Raw genomic sequence first — 17,528 nt, 5'->3', positions numbered from 1 at the left:
TCTATATATTTTGGATATTAGTCCTCTATCAGATTTGGAGTTAGTAAAAATCTTTCCCCATTATGTAGGCTGTCATTTTGGCCTGTTGACAGTACGTTTTCCCTCAGTGAAGCTTTTCAGTTTCATGAGGTTCCATTTATGGTTGATCTTAGAGCCTACACTATTGGTGTTCTGTTCAGAAAGTTATCTCCAGTGTGTTCAAGGCCATTACCCAGTTTCTCTTCTGTCAGATTCAGTGCGTCTGGTTTTATGTTAAGGTCTTTGATCCACTTGGACTTGAAGTTTTTGCAGGGTGATGAACATGGTTCTATTTTCATTCTTCTACATGCAGAGACCCAGTTTGACTAGCACTATTTATTGAAGGTACTGTATTTTTTTCCAGTGTGTATTTCTGGCTTTATAAAAACAAGTGTCCATAGGTATGTACGTTTATAGCTGGGTCTTCAAATTGATTCCATTGATAGTGTCTGTTTTTATGCCAATAGCATGTGGTTTTTATTACTATAGCTCTGTAGTACAACTTGAAATCAGGCATAGTGATACCACCAGCAGTTCTTTTATTGTCCAGGATTGTTTTAGCTGTCCTGGGTTTTTGTTTATCCATATGAAATTGAATAGTGTCCTTTCAAGGTCTGTAAAGAATTGTGTTAGAATTTTGATGGGAATTGCTTTGAATCTGTAGATTGTTTTTGGTAAGATGACCATTTTTACTATGTTAATCCTACTGATCCATGATCATAGGAGATCTTTTAATCTTTTAATATCTTCTTAAATTTCTTTCTTCAAAGATTTGAAGTTTTTGTCATACAAGTATTCCACTTGCTTAGTTAGAGTTAAACCAAGGTATTTTATATTATTTGTGGATATTGTGAAGGGTGTTTTTTCCCTGATTTCTTTCTCAGACCATTTATCATTTGTATATAGGAGGACTACCGATTTTTTTTTTTTTTTAGTTAATCTTGTATCCAGGCACTTTCTAAAGGTGTTTATCAGCTGTAGGAGTTCCAAGGTAGAATATTTGGGGTTGCTTATGTATACTATCATATCATCTGCAAATAACTATACTTTAATTTCTTCTTTACAATTTATATCATCTTGATCTCTTTCAGTTGTCTTATTGCTCTACCTAGAACTTCAGGTAACTATATTGAATAAGTATGGAGAGAACCTTGTCTTGTTCCTAATTTTAGTGGAATTGCTTTGAGTTTCTCTCCTTTTAATTTGATGTTAGTTATAGGCTTGCTGCACATTGCCTTTATTATATTTAGGTATGTCCCTAGTATCCCTAATCTCTCAAGGACTTTTATCATAAGGAGTATTGAATTTTGTAAAGGCTTTTTCTGTATCTAATGAGACCATCGTATTTTCTTTTCTTCCAGTTTGTTTATATTTTGGAATACATTTACTAATTTTCATAAATGAATCATCCTTGCATCTCTGGGATGAAACCTACTTGATCTTGGTGGATAATCTTATTGATGGGTTCTTGGATTTGGTTTTCATGTATTTTATTAAGTATTTTTGCATCTGTGTTCATAAGGGAAATTGATTTGTAATTCTCTTTCTTTGTCAAGTGATTTTGGTATCAGGACAACTGTGACCTCATAAAATGAATTTGACAATGTTCTTTCTGTTTCTATTTTGTGGAATAATTTGCGAAATATTGGTGTTACTTTTTTTAAAGTCTGGTAGAATTCTGCTCTAAAACCATCTGGCCTTGGGCTATTTTTGCTTGGGAGACTTTTGGTGATTGCTTCTATTTCCTTAAGGATTATAGGTCTATTTAAATCATTTATTTCATCCGGATTTAACTTTGGTAAGAGGTACCTATCAAGAAAATTATCCATTTCTTTTTGAGTTTCCAATTTGGTGGAGTACAGGTATTTAAAGTTGACCTAATGATTCTTTGGGTTTCCTCGGTGTCTGTTGTTATGTCCCCCTTTTCATTTCTGATTTTGTTAATTTTGATATTCTCTATCTTTTTGTTAGTTTGGATAAAGGTTTATCTATCTTGGTGATTTTCTCAAAGAACCAATGCTATTTCATTGATTCTTTGTAATGTCTCTTTGTTTCTGTTTTATTGATTTCAGCCCTCAGTTTATTTCCTTCATTCTACTCCTCTTGGGTGTGTTTATTTCCTTTTGTTCTAGAGCTTTCATATATGCTGTTAATTTGCTAGTATGAGATTGCTCCATTTTTTCTTTTAAGAGATTTTCTATTCGTTTTACATATCAACCATGGATTCCCCTGTTCTCCTTCCTCCCACCCCCCAGCCTTCCCCACCAACCCACCCCCTATTCCCACCTCTTCCAAGACAAGGTCTCCCCTAGGGACTCAGCAGAGCCTGGTACATTCAGTTGAGGCAGGTTCAATCCCCTCCTCCCTGCACCAAGGCTGAGCAAAGTTTCCCAGCATAGACCCTGGGTTCAAAAAAGCCAGCTCATGAACTAAGGACAAGTCCCATTCTCACTGCCTGGGGGCCCCCTAAACAGTTCAAGCTAAACAACTGTCTCACTTATCCAGAGGGCCTAGTCCAGTTCCATGGGGGCTCCTTAGCTACTGGTTCACAGATCATGTGTTTCCACTAGTTTGGTTAGTTTTCTCTGTACTATTTCTAATCATGGTCTCAATGTTTCTTGCTCATATAATCCCTCCTCTCTCTCAATGGTTGGACTCCTGGAGCTCCGCCTGGGGCTTGGCCTTGGATCTCTGCATCTGCTCCCATCAGTCACTGGATGAGGGTTCTATCATGACAGTTAGGATGTTTGGCCATCCAATCACCAGAGAAGGTCAGCTCAAGCATTCTCTTGACCATTGCCAGTAGTCTATAATGGAGTCATCTTTGTGGATTTCTGGGGACCTCTCTAGCACTCTGCTTCTTCCTATTCCCATAGTGTCTTCATTTATCATGGTGTCTCTTTCCTTGTTCTTGCACTCTGTTCCAGATCCAGCTAAGACTTCCCACTCCCCTCACTCTGTTCCAGATCCAGCTAGGACCTCCAACTCCCCTGAGCTCTCTTTCCTCGACCCTTGCCCTCCATTACCCCCCCCCCCCACTTCGCCTCCAGTTTGCTCATATAGACCTCATTCATTTCTCCGTCTATGGGTGATCCATGCATCCTTCCTAGGGTCCTCCCTGATAGCTAGCCTCTATGGTGATTGAAAGTTTTGCTGGGTATATTAGTCTAGGCTGGCATCCATGGTCTCTTAGTGTCTGCATTACATCTGTCCAGGTCCTTCTGGCTTTCAAAGTCTCCATTGTGAAATCAGATGTTATTCTGATGGGTTTGCCTTTATAAGTCACTTGGACTTTTTCCTTTGCTGCTCTTAATATTCTTTCTTTATTCTGTAGGTTTATTTGTTTATTTATTATGTGGCAAGGGGACTTCTTTGGTGGGGGGGTCTAGTCTGTTTGGTGTTCTATAGGCTTCTTGTATCTTCATAGGTATTTCCTTCTTTAAGTTGGGAAAGTTTTCTTCTATGATCTTATTGAATACATTTTCTGTGCCTTTGACTTGGTATTCTTCTATCCCTCCTTCTTCTATCCCTATTATTCTTAGGTTTGGTGTTTTCATGGTGTCCCAGATTTCCTGGATGTTTTTGTGCTATGACTTTTTTGGCTTTGGTATTTTCTTTGACTGATGAATCTATTTCCTCTGTTGTATCCTCTACACTAGAGATTCTCTCTTCCATCTCTTGTATTCTGTTGGTTATGCTTGCATCTGTGTTTCCTGTTTGTTTACTCAGATTTTCTGTTTCCAGCATTCCCTCTGTTTGTGTCTTCATTGTTTCTATTTTCCTTTTTAGGTGTTGAACTGTTTCCCTCACATGTTTAATTGCCTTTTCATGGTTTTCTTGGCTTTATTTAAGGGATTTATTGATTTTTTTTCCAATTTTTTATTTGTCTTTTCCTCTATTTCTCTATTGATTTCGTCCAATTTTTTGTTTGTCTTTTCCTCAATTTCATTTTTTATTTTTTCTTGAAAGGCCTCTAGCATCTTCATGATGTTATTGTTAAGGCCATTTTCTTCTGCTTCTTCTACATTGTGATGTTCAGGTCTTGCTGTTGGAGGGGGGCTAGGTTCTGGTGATGCCTTATTGCTCTTTATGTTGTTGTATGTATTTTTGCCTTGACATCTGCCCATCTCCTCCTCTAATAGGTATAAGAGATGCCTGTGTCTGAGAAAGTTGCTATTGGTCCACTCTGTGCTTGTTGTGTCTGTGTCTCAGGGGGCCCCTCTGGGTCCAGTCTTAGTTCTTGGTCTAATTGGAGCAGGCAGATTCTGTGTCTCAGGGAGCTGCTCTTGGGTCAACCCAAGCTTGTTGATTCTGTGACTCACAGAGCTGCTCTTGGTCTTATCAGGGCTCTTGGTCCAGTCAGATCTGGCAGATTCTGTGTTTCAGTAAGCCTCTCTTGGTCCAAAGAGAGGTGGCAGATTCTACCAGAAAGCCACTCTTGGTCTAGTGAGGGGTGGTGGATTCCCTGTCTCAGGAGGTTACTCTTGTTCCAATGAGAGCTTCTCTTGGTCCAATGAGAGCTGGCAGTTTGGTTTCCATGCCTCAGGGAGTGGCTGGGGTCTCAGGCAGATGGGTGTGGGGGCAGGGCATGTAGATTGCAGGGTCTGGTGGGGGGCCTTCCTGCAGAAGCCCTACCTGCTGGCCGGCAACTGGGACAGAGTTGGGACTCCATTTTTTTTGTTGTTGTTTTTTAATGTAGGCACTTAGTGTTGTGAACTTTCCTCTTAGCACCACTTCTATTGTGTCCCAAAAGTTTGGGTGTGTTGTGTATCCATGTTCGTTGAATTCTAGGAAGTCTTTAATTTCTTTATTTCTGTCTTGACCCATTTTTCATTAAGTAGAGAATAGTTCAGTTGGTTGCTTTTGCTCTTTTGGGGGTCCCACCACCCAGCTCACAAATAAATCACACACTGAGGCTTGTTCTTAATTATAAATGCCTGGCCTTAGCACGGCATGTTTCTTACCACCTTTTCTTAACTTTAACCCATCTACCTTTTGCCTCTGAGTTTCATCCCTTTTTTACTTCCATGTATCTTACTTTCACTCTTACTCCATGTGTGGCTGGGTGGCTGGCCCCTGATGTCCTCCTCCTTCTCTGACTACTTCTTCCTTTTTCCCAGATTTCTCCTTCTATATATTCTCTGCCTGCCAGCCCCACCTATCTTTCTCCTGCCTAGCTATTGGCTGTTCAGCTCTTTATTAGACCATCGGATGTTTTAGATAGGCAGAGTAACACAGCTTCACAGAGTTAAACAAATGCAACATAAAGGAATGCACACATCTTTGTATTATTGAACAATGTTCCACAGCATAAAAAAAAACACACATCTTAAAATAATATTCTACATACTGACATTTTTTAGAAGGCTGTGGAATCTTTAGAAGGCGTGGATTCACTGGAAGAAGTAGGAACAGGCATTGACAGTTTCTAACCCAGCTCTGCTTCCCACCTACGCTGTCCTTCTTGACTGTAGATGCAGTATGACCATCTTTCTCCTGTGTCTGCTGCCTGAACTTAAATGCAAGCTGAAATAAAACGTTTCCCTTGGACAATTCCATAGCTGAGTTTCCCAGCATCCAAACTTCAGCTGTGTAAACTCTACTTTCCAAACCTTAGTTTATGCTTTTTCAGTTAGGTTAGCAAGTTTGTCCCAGAGTATTGGAAAACTCCTTTTCACGGCAACTCATCTAATTATGTAATAAGTGATCCACCCCCAAACCTCTGTGGAGAAAAACGTTAAAAGTTGCATTGAACACTGTCTTATATGTGTTGTGTTAGTGTTCCAGAGAAGTCACAGGTTTTGCTTATTTATCTCTGTAATTCCTTTTCATGTTACTTGTATTTTGTTTGTTCATATAATAAGTTGGCTACTAGTTTTATTCACACCAGTTGGGTGGTCCTTGGTGAATATAATAATTACATAGTAGCCAGGTCCTTTGCTCACTGCAGGATTCTGTTGTGAGTGGAAGAGTTCAGGATACTGGGATGCCTCCATTCCCTGGTTGCATAGGTTAGGAAAAAGCTACAGGGTATCTGAGTAATTTGATTCCTCTTCTATCTTCTGTGACCACCTTTAAGACTCTACACTTGTGAATTTCCTCTAATCACAATCTAACTTCTTTCTCCTAGAATGTCCCTTCCTGTAAGGCCATTTGTAAAGCACAGTCTTTTCTGCAGAGGATTAGGATAGACATTCTTATTTGTGTATCAGATTACTATAAATTCTATGAACATAAAAATGATTTCTAGACTATCCATAGTATATATTCACTGTGCAGTATTTAGAACATTATATGTTACTGTAGATATTCATTAATTTGGACTGATTTTTAAGAAGTAAAATATTTATATGCTTTAGATATATTTACCAAGTTATGTATAAAATATCATGTAGTTTATAATTGTGAAAAATAAAAACAAGTCAAAAGTCCAACAGTAATTATTGAAAGCACTGTATTTATAATTCATAGCTTAAATATTTAAAAAGAAGTATGTCATTCCAGAGGGGCAGTCTCCAGGGATCAGTAAAACATATGCTAACTTAATCAAAGATCAGCCTCTTCATATACTATATTTAATTATTAGCATATATATAGTGTTTTAAATTTTGTACTTTACACAGTTTAGGAAGAATTAAGAATTTAAAATCTAAAAACAAAACGAATGATTTTATTCTTATGTAATGATGTTGCATGGACATTCAGTAAATAGATCATTTTTCTTTTCTTCCAGAAAACAGCTCCTTGAAAATGGTGAGGTAAAAGCTCTCATTCTTGGTAGACTTGTGTATTAAATCCCACTTGGATAACTCACAGAGGTGTAGCCTTCCTGCTGCTGCACATCAGTGCTGCTTGGATTTGGGGCAGTGGTAATCATTTCTTCTGGGCTTCCTTTTTTTTATCTGACCTCACAATTGAATAGTAATACGGATTTGAAAGCCAATCAAAAAATGCAGACAAATTACCAGAAGTTTGTGTTTTGTTTTGTTTGTTTCTATATCATCCTCCTTATACTCTATGGTATAGATACATGGGTTTTATTTTATTTGTTCATTTATTTTACAGAGTCTTATTCTGTACATACACATTTTGTATTGTAAGGGTGGGCAGGCCCCCTGGAGTCAGTACAGGACACACCCAGGCACCAAATTCTCAGCACAAAGATTATTACCCCAGGAGGTCAAGGAGGGGTGGGAGCTGCCTCTGGATCCGGCAGAGGCAAACAGCAAGCAGCAGCAGGTGTTTTGTTTGTTTGTTTGTTTTTGTTTTGTTTTGTTTGTTTTTGTTTTTTGTTTTTCCAGGAGTAAGTTTTTAAGGAGAAAAGGGGGAAGTCTGTGCTAGAGTGAGTGGGTAAGTCCTAATTGGATATGTTAGCCAGTGTGTCCCAATAGTGAATTTTGATTGTTGGACCTTGGTGTTTTGCCTTAGGAATGAGTCAGTAACCAAATAAGGAACCAGACTTTGGTGGCTCAAGTTAGGATGTAATTGAATGGTGTCGTAAGCGGGGGAGGGTAAAGGGCAAAACCTGTGAGCACCATATTAGTCACTGTCAGATGCTCAGACTGCTAGGGAGCCCCTCCTGTATCCTAAAGCCTTTTGCATTCCGTTAAATGATCTTTTAAAATTTTTGATGGCTGAGTGTCTGTTCTTCTATGTTGGTCACCAAGCTTGTTTCCTGTTGGGGCTGTTAAAATACCCTCCAGAGTGTTTTGACCATCCCTCAGTAAAGTTCTAGAAGGAGTGTGTAAGTCAAAGTAATTGGCCGTTCTCTAGGATCTTGAGAGTTTGGAATTACAGAAACTGATTATTTTACTATTTGTTTCATTTCATTCTGAAGTACAAGCTGACTGTTTTCCTTTTAATAAATGAAAATACCACATAGTTGTGGGATATTTGTACACTGTGTGATGCTGTATTGCTGTGATTGGTGTAATAAAAAGCTGAATGGCCAATAACTAGGCAGGAGCTATAGGCAGGACTTCGGGGAGAGAAAGGAAGAGGAGGAGGAAGCTAGGTGTGCAAGAGAAACTAGGAGACAGGGAGATACAAGGAGGTACAAGATGGAAGAGAGAGAACACTACGTGGTAGCATGTAGATTAATATAAATGGGTTAATTTAAGTTATAAGTGCTAGTTGAGACAAGCCTAGGTTAAAGGCCAAGCTTTCATAATTAATAAGAAGTCTCTGTGTCATTATTTGTGAGCTAGCTGGTAGGACAGAAAAAGACTTATTACACCTCATATCTGTAATTTAGTTGAATATTGGTGAATTAGGATGTAAATATTTAGTTGCCATTTACTTTGATTCACTGCACATTTTTCTAGTAAAGGTTATGCTGTATGAACATCTCAGTTAGAAAATTTTATTTGCAACTGTTGCCCTGTGGATCCCTCGACTCTGTTAAATTAGGATAGAATGCTGCCTAGCACAGACACTTAGACCACGCTGCCTTAAGAACAGTCAGGGTTTTGTGCTCCTGTGATTGCTCGGAACTAAAATGCAGTTCATATGAAGCTTTCTGTATTTGTCCCTTGTCTTCCTCCCCTCCTTGTTCAAATCCTTCTCCTGATGTCACCTTTTCAGTGAGGCCCACTGTGCTGACACACCTCAAGATATGATGTCCTAGCTGTGGCCTTTCACACATTCTTTGCTGCTTGGCTCTTTCCTCTCCTCCATCTTGCCCATTGTTCTTGTCACTGTCTAATCGATCAAAACTTATTTATGTACAGGGAGTTACCAGTATCCTTTTCTAACCTAATGCACTAAGGTGTGAGCCTCACAAGGGCAGGATTGCTCAGTGTTCTATTTGAAGCACTCAGAAAAGTTCCTGGCAGAGATTATTATATTATTAAATCTTAGTTGAATGGATGAATGCATATATTAATAGGCTTAATGCTATGCTGGGAAATCTCTGCCCTCTTGTATAAGAAAATTTAAGACACTTTATTTTTATCTGTTAATTTAAAAATGCATAAAGTGCAAAAGTCACTATTTTGTGTTTTGCAGTTGATTTTTCACACTTTGCAGTTGCTGGCATTCACAGCTCTTGCCATTTTAATCATGCGGTTGAAGCTGTTTTTGACACCCCACATGTGCATTATGGCTTCTTTGATCTGCTCCCGACAGGTAAGCCACCCACTCTTGAATGCCTGTTATTCTAACAACTAAAACAACTGCTGTGGAGCTGCCGTGGCTTTGCTGAGTAATCCAAAATATGAAAGCATTGAGTGCTTTGAGTTAACTACGTTCAATGACTATAAATGTCAGTTGATTCATTGTCAGCAAGAGAGTGGCTTTGAAAACATTTATAGACTATGAGTGATGTTTCTGTGACAAGCATTTGGGTATTCCTCACCCTCTGTTATCATCATGTCTACAAATATAGTCTTTTAGCATCTAAGTTTGTGAAGGGGGTTTGGGCCCATAAACCCCCTTGACAGCACATTTCCAGTGCTGAGGAGATCCAGAGTGGCCCTGCTTGGATAAGAGGATTCCTCCAAAAGCTCTCCATTCTGCTATCCCTTACTATAGCTAGTAGACACATAAACCAGCTAGACAGCTACAGGAATTAGACAGAAATTCAGTACATCTAGAAGCACCTTATTCAGCTTTGACAATCTAGCAGCCGTTTTCCTGAAAGGAACATGCATGTCAGTGCTAGTGGGGTTTCTTTTGGTTATTCAAGTCATCAGAAAAAATCAACCAAATGTTTGGTTATTCAAGTCATCAGAAAAAATCAACCAAAATGTTAAAAGATTTCAGTATAGCATATTTCAAGGTGCAGTTCCTTAATCCTAGTGCCTGGCCACAAGTCATCACTGGAAAGACGCTCAATTCTTTCAAAACCACAGAAAATTTATTTATAAGCAGGTCCAGTCACTCTAGCATGTTGGCTGTTCGCAAGCAGCAGATGAGCATTCCATGTGTCTGTGTACCGAGATAAAGGGTAATGCACTTTGGATTCAGTAGGAAAGTGAGAATGTACTTTTGATCCAATAGTACTCTTCATATAAGAAATATAAATAAATGTGTTTTTTTTTATTTCAGCTCTTTGGCTGGCTTTTTTGTAGAGTTCATTTTGAGAATGTTGTCTTCGGTATTCTGACAATCATGTCAATACAAGGTTGTGCAAACCTCCATAACCAGTGGAGCATCATGGGAGAGTTTACTAACCTGCCTCAGGAAGAACTCATACACTGGATCAAACACAACACCAGGCCAGGTGAGATGTTGTGCAGACATAATATAAAGCACACGCGTGTGTTTGTTTGTCAAATACAGCTAAGCATTCCAGATGTGTGTGTCTGTGTATTATATATATCATATATACGTGTGTGTGTATGTGTAGGCACAATTCTGACTTGGCGGTAGTTCAGTTGTCTTTCTGTACAATGGTCTGTAAGATATAAACATTCATCAGAAATTGCGGTTCAATGTTGATTGTCATCTTTCCCCAGATCTAGCCATGATACTCTCTTACGATGCTGTAAGCTCCAGCATGCCACTCCATCACTAAAGGATAAAACTGACACTCCTCACTGTTCTAGGCTCTTAGTATTTATTGAAATGTTCTCATGAATATTTGGAAAAATTGTTATTTCAGTGGACCTAAATAAAATGCCATATGCTTGTGACCAATTTTTATAAATAAAAATAATCTTAACAATTATATAAACATTTACTGTATTAAAATGTCAAGAATGAAGTTTTTGGTCTTTGACTTAAGACAAAAGCCTGAATAATTGATTTTGATGTAATTATTATATCTAAGTTTATATTTCCAAAAATGTATACCAACAAGTAATGAGGGATTTGAAGAGCTGGAGAAACAATAAAATGTAAAAGGGAACTAACAAACTTTATCACTGATATTACAAAAACACCCGTTTACTTTATGTGTTTGTATATGCACCTGTATGTGTGTGCACCACATCCATGCAGATTCCTGTAGTGGTCAGAATAGGAATCCAATCTCCTGGAACTAGAGTTACGTGTTGTGAGCCTCCATGTGGTGCTGAGAACTAACCCTGGATCATCTGCAAGAAGTTAGTGCTCTTAACTACTGAACTGTCTCTCTAGTCCCCATATTGTGAATATCGAAACACTGTAGTACAGCATTTTCTTCTAACGATTCCACACAACTACAATTCACAACAACAACAACAAAATCATTTGAAAAAAAATGTGCTATGACATTGGCCTTTTACATAGTTCATAGTACTACAGGATAGTTTTCCTTCTGTCTAGTTTTCTGCCTGTAGTGCCAGTCCTTAAAGTACAGCAGGAAGCTTTGGTGAAGTAGGTATGGGTGAGTGTGGAAATGTTTCAATTGTAAACTCTTGGCAGATCACATAGCTTTGCTATGTCTGTGCCTATTTATCTACACAATAAGAAAAACAGAATTCATTGAGTTGTCCTACAAACCAAGTCACAGGATCCTTATGAAAACATCGTGTGTGGGGTCAGTGAGAAGGCTCAGTGGATAAAGGCACTTGCTGCCATCTCTGAAGAGCTGATGCAGATTCCCAGGCCTCATCTAGAGGGAGAAAACCCATTCCCAACAATTGTCTTCTGTCCTCTCATATGTGTATCCATGCACACACACACACACACACACACACACACACACACACACACACACACGCCCCAAATAAATAAATGTAAAATAAAATTTAAAAGTATTGTGCATAGCTCTTTACCACCAGTGAAGCGAAGGTTAAATATTACAGAAGACAAGGAGTAGATGTTGAATAATTAAAATATCTACATCAGTGGCCATTATGTAAGGATCTTTCTTCAACTTTTTATTTTCTTTAAATTGTTTTTCTAAGAAATGTCATCTGTTTTCCCAGATGCTGTTTTTGCAGGTGCTATGCCTACAATGGCGAGCATCAAGCTATCTACACTGCATCCAATTGTGAACCACCCACATTATGAGGATGCAGACTTGAGGTGAGTGGTCACCTGCATCCATTGGGTAGAATTGCCATTACTTGTTACTGGCCCTTGGAAAAAGAAAAATGTGTTTGTTTACACACATACACATACATATGTTCATCTACATATACTCATGTATACGTATTCACATAAGCATTTTTCTATTCATCTCTGGAAGTTAAAAGGATGTACAGTGCAGCTGGGGGTGGAAGGCATACCTGTAACCCCAGCACTTGGGAAACTGAAGCATGAGAACTGCTGAGTTCAAGGCTGACCTAGTGAATCCCAGGCCAACCTGAACTACAGAATGGAGCCTTGTCTCTAACAAAGAAACAAAATTTATAACAATTTCTAAAGGTACCTGTTTCTTCTGATGTAGGTTGAATAGAGCCTCAAATCTGAATCAATCCTGAGCAAATAATGTTGCAGGACTGGAGAGATGTCTTAGTCAGTAAAGGACCTGCCGCACTGAGATGAAGACCCCAAGTCAGGTCCTGTACACTCAAAGCCAAAGAAAGACAACCAGGATTGACCTCTGGTCTTCAGACATGCACAAACATGTATACACCCATACAAACACATACATGAGCCAGACACACATACACACAAAAAAATGGTTCTCATGTATGGGGGTTATGTGCATGAGAGAAAGACACACACAAACAGAGAGACAGAGAGAGACATGTCTGGGGACCAGAGGCCAGTGGTAGATGTCTTTTCTGATCACTCTGCACCTTATTCTTTGAGACGAGGTCTATTGAGGGTAGAGTTCAGCTAGGCTGGCCAGTGAGGTTCTAAGATCTTCCTGTCTCCAGTTCTTTCTGTGCTTGGGTCATAGATATGAACAGATGTTCCTGGCTTTGGGTGTAGGCGGCCTGAATCCAGGTCTTTATTACAGTGCAGCAGGTATGGATTTAAAAGCTATTTTGATCAGTCTATCATTTGTTAAAGAAATCTTTTTCTCTTAATTTTTGGCATACTGCTAGAATAAAATTTTGAATTCGTTCAAAATTTTGTCTAGTTGTGGCGATTGAACATCCCAAACAACATTTAATTTGCTCAGGGACAAAACTTTCTATTGTGCTGTATTTGAATGAATATCCTAGCATTTCAAAATTTTATATGGTGCTTTTCCTATCTGTGATAGTATCCTGGATGCCCACTTCTAAATACTCACTTGGCAGTTGTTTATCAGAGGGGAAATTATCTACTAAATCCATATTGCTACAAGCCTCAGCTCTTTTGTGGATTATATGAAGAAACATTTACAACCTGAACTATCAGTTTGACACCCAGTACAATTTTAAATTAGCTTAGATATAACAAGCTTCAAACTGCTTTAAGATTTAGCATGTTCAAAATATAAATATTTGTGTGAAAACCAATCTCTCAAAGCAATTGCATAATTTATGACCATACATATCTGTCTTCCATCCACTGAGGGTTACAATATCAATTTGCTAGCAATATTTCTTTAATCTATTATCATTTATTTTAAAATCTGTTTGTAATTGTTTTTAAATTTAAAGGGCTCGAACAAAAATAGTTTATTCTGCATATAGTCGAAAATCTGCAGTAGAAGTGAGAGATAAATTGTTGGAATTACATGTGAATTATTATGTTCTAGAAGAAGCATGGTGTGTTGTGAGAACAAAGTGAGTATCAATGTTATGTATAATATGGTATATTGTAAAGCAAAAAATCACTCCACATTATTATATAATGACAAGATGCTGCTACATAGAAGTCCTGATTCTTTAAGGCTTTATATTTTAGATATATCCCATTAAAATATTATTATAGCATAAGGTAAAATAAGTTGTCTTCTCATAATAGCTATTAAAATTATATTTTAATAACTCAATTTTCATGTGACCTTTTATATTTACTTTTCACTGGTATATATATATATATATATATATATATATATATATATATATATGGAAACATAAACTGTATAAAGATTAAGGAAGTAAGGTGATGTTTTAGCACAGGTATTCATCATATAATTCTTTAGTCAAATTAAAATATCTATTGTAAATATATATATTCCATAATTTTTCAAATTTTTGTAATATTTTTATTTGATGTCTGAATTATAAGTGAAGTATATTTATCTCTTAATGTTATTCAATTATATTGGATACATAAAGCTTAAAAATTTCTTGTAACTATAGATGACATAATAAGTAAATACATTATAAATTTTTTGAGATTTGCATTTTCAAAAATGAAAAAAACAATGTATTCAGTGGATTTCTTGAGTTTATTATTTAGATTTCTGGGCTGAGATATCAACAGATCCAGGCGAGTAAATTGCCTATAACAACAATCTCATTCTTCAGTCAAAAGATCAAAATAGGTTCCAATGTCATTAGAATGTATTATGTATAGTGTCCACTTTTCAAACCAAACTTTCAGTCATACACACGATGGGAAAATGGGACTAAAACTCTGAACATAGGAAGCTATCAGAAACTGATTCAAAGTATTTGATTAAGCATCTAGAGTCCATATTCACTATTCAAATGATTAATAAAATAGTCCTGGGGATACAGTTCAGCACTCACCTGGCATGTGCAAGGCCTGGCTTCTGTTCTAGGAACAACAAAAATGGGCCATGACTTTAATCCCAGCACTTGGGAGGCAGAGGCAGGCAAATCTCTGAGTTCAAGGCCAGCCTGGTCTACAGAGTGAGTTCCAGGACAGCCAGGGCTACACAGAGAAACTCTGTCTCAAAATACAAACAAACAAAAAGGGGGGGCATGAATTAAAGTAGAACATGGTATCAGCTGGTGAAAGATACAGCATCTCAACAGAACTAAAACCACCTCTGTTGGGAACTCTAGACGTAAAATAGTTCAAATGAAACATTTAAAAGTGCTAAACAGCAAAGTTTATTTGATACAAGAAAAAAAAAGCAGTGAATCCGAATTAGATCAAGAAAAAGCAACTTATAAGAAGAGGACTTATCTAAATTGTTTTTTAAGGAAAAATTGCAGAGACATGGACAACATAACTATGTAACTGAACATGAGGGGGACAGCTGGGACATAGCAAAGGACCAGAGGGAAGGAGAAGACAGGTGATGGAAAACAACAGCTGAAGAAATGTCCAGTCTCAGAGGTTTGAGGAAGCCATTGTCTGAGAGACCCACTACAAAGTTCAACAAATCCATTTAGGGCAAACCTAGAGAAAACCAGAGCAAGGCACACTGCAGCCCAGCAGAAAGACCAGAGCAGGGCACCCTGCAGCCCAACAGAAAGGTCAGAGCAAGGCGCACTGCAGCCCAGCAGAAAGGTCAGAGGAAGGCACACTGCAGCCCAGAAGAAAGACCAGAGCAAGGCACACTGCAGCCCAACACAAAGGTCAGAGCAAGGTGCACTGCAGCCCAGCAGAAAGGTCAGAGGAAGGCACACTGCAGCCCAACAGAAAGGTCAGCTGGAGGACTGTCTTGAAGAGAAGAAGGAGCACACCATGATGGACACCTGACTTCTCCTCAGGAAGAGCCTGCTTGTCTGATGCTGGAGTGAACAAAGCAGTGAATGAAGACGTCAGGAATTCTATGTTCAGTGAAACTCCATCTGTACATGAGGGTCGGCTGACGGGGTTCAGGTCAATGGCGTCTCAGTGGCACTTTGCAAGCAAACTTCTCTACATTGTAGAGAAATGATTCCTGGTGGCGGCTCAAGTGGAGGGAACAAGGCAATGTGCTGAGAACTTGTACATGTTAATCACCATACTGTTCTTCTATGAGAATATTTTAAAAATCTAGCAAAATAAAAGAAAATATCAGCATATTTTTCAGCTTATAGAGTGAATAGTGCACGTGACAATAACAGTACAAAAACGAATAAATGGAAATATAAAGCTTTATTTATTGAAAGGAATTTAGCTCTACTGCTCCGTAAAAGATATTTTGAAGATTTCTGTTTGCAATCCATAAACAACCACTAAAATGCAAAATATAAAAATAAAATTAAAGTGAGGCAGTAGATAATGGAGTGCTATTACTAAAACTTTTTACTTAGCTTCAAGGAAGTCAGGTAGTTTTTAATCAGATAAAATAGCTATTAAACCACAACACCAAAGAAAAATGGCACAATGCTGAACAATTCAACATATCAGGGTGATATAATGATTGGGACTATGAGTATTTGACTGTAAAACAGAACAGGAGTATATGTGAAACAAAGCCTGACAACTCAGAAGTAGAAACAGACCAAAAATACAGTTAGATATTAAAATACTTAGCAAGTGATACAAAAGCTATGTTGAAATCTTCAAGGATATACCACATCAAAAAATTAACATAACCAATTAAAGTATACATAGAACTCTGATACTCTGATAAAAACTAATAGATACACACACACACACACACACACACACACACACACACACACACACACTCATAAAGTAGACTTTTTCTAAAAAGCAGTCATCCATTACTTATAATTGTATGCAATTATTCACATCAGCTTTTTTAGTAGCTGCAACTTAGAAATAATTGAAATATGGATTAACAGGTGAATTAATTGCTAAACACTATTGGAATATTTAGACAATATAATGCCACTCATCAATACATACAATATGGATAATAATTATACTTAGGAAAATAAGCCAGACAAAATTAGAAAGGAGGCAACAATTCCAGAAAGTACACACAAATCTACAGTTACAAGAAGTGGATGTATGGTTATGTTTTGAAAGGCATTGATGAACAGAAGAGTGAACTGCAAAGAGCATGGATGAGTTGTGGAGACAGAGTTATGTTCCTTGTTTACACTGGTGCTCTGTGGGTACATAAGTGTATTAGAAAGAATCAGATTGCAGCCTCTATGTGCCATATATTGAGTAATTAATATTATTAAGTCTAGAACATCTGATGGGATATTTAAACTTCTCACACTTCAATAAGAAACAATACAAAATTTGACAAATGTGGTTAAGACATTGTACCAAGGAAGTTATTTTGAACAACCCATAACAACACGGAAAAGACTAAAATTGTGAAGACTGGTGATACCATACATTTATGCAAGTTTGAAATCACATACACTGTAGAAATGGAAAACAGTACAGTCACTTTGGAAGACAATGTTGAAGTTGCTTATCAAGTTAAAAACCACACTTAGCCGGGCGGTGGTGGCGCACGCCTTTAATCCCAGCACTCGGGAGGCAGAGCCAGGCGGATCTCTGTGAGTTCGAGGCCAGGCGCAAAGCTACACAGAGAAACCCTGTCTCGAAAAACTAAAAAAAAAAAAAAACCACACTTAGCACTCCACCCTACAGTTCCACTGCTAGGTATCTGCCTAAAATCAGTTCTAATGTGCTTCAAGTACCCCAAATGCTCAGTAATTTGAGAACCAACAAAGAAACTGTGGTCTTCCATGTCATAAAATACTATTTAGAAATGTAAGGGCAATAATACTTACAAGAAATATAATATTCTAATTTCAACTCTTGTAATGAAATACCCAGACAAAAAGCAATGTATGGGGCAGGGGAGAATTATGGGTATTAGTTTGGTTTATAATTCAAGGTCACAGTTCATTATGAGGAAAGTC

The 17,528-nt window shown here is 37.9% G+C and overlaps 1 protein-coding gene across 5 annotated transcripts in view; it reads left to right on the top strand.

Annotated features, from left to right (window-relative positions):
• The window catches only part of Dpy19l2 (dpy-19 like 2), a 102,805-nt gene that overhangs the window by 82,290 nt on the left and 2,987 nt on the right, over window positions 1-17,528 (top strand). For 4 of the 5 annotated variants that reach the window (XM_052755021.1, XM_052755002.1, XM_052754995.1 and 1 more), the window contains 5 exons: window positions 6,752-6,776; window positions 9,025-9,144; window positions 10,066-10,240; window positions 11,871-11,970; window positions 13,485-13,610. In XM_052755021.1, the coding sequence (XP_052610981.1) occupies window positions 6,752-6,776; window positions 9,025-9,144; window positions 10,066-10,240; window positions 11,871-11,970; window positions 13,485-13,610 (546 nt within the window). The remainder of the gene's footprint in view (window positions 1-6,751; window positions 6,777-9,024; window positions 9,145-10,065; window positions 10,241-11,870; window positions 11,971-13,484; window positions 13,611-17,528) is intronic. The other variant, XM_052755009.1, reaches the window with a different exon arrangement.

The sequence above is a fragment of the Peromyscus californicus genome, unplaced genomic scaffold, assembly GCF_007827085.1.
Source record: "Peromyscus californicus insignis strain IS unplaced genomic scaffold, ASM782708v3 Scaffold_11__1_contigs__length_118956290, whole genome shotgun sequence".
Lineage (NCBI taxonomy): Eukaryota > Metazoa > Chordata > Mammalia > Rodentia > Cricetidae > Peromyscus > Peromyscus californicus.
Note: the sequence above shows the minus strand (reverse complement) of the source record. Positions and strands in the feature narration are given on the sequence as shown.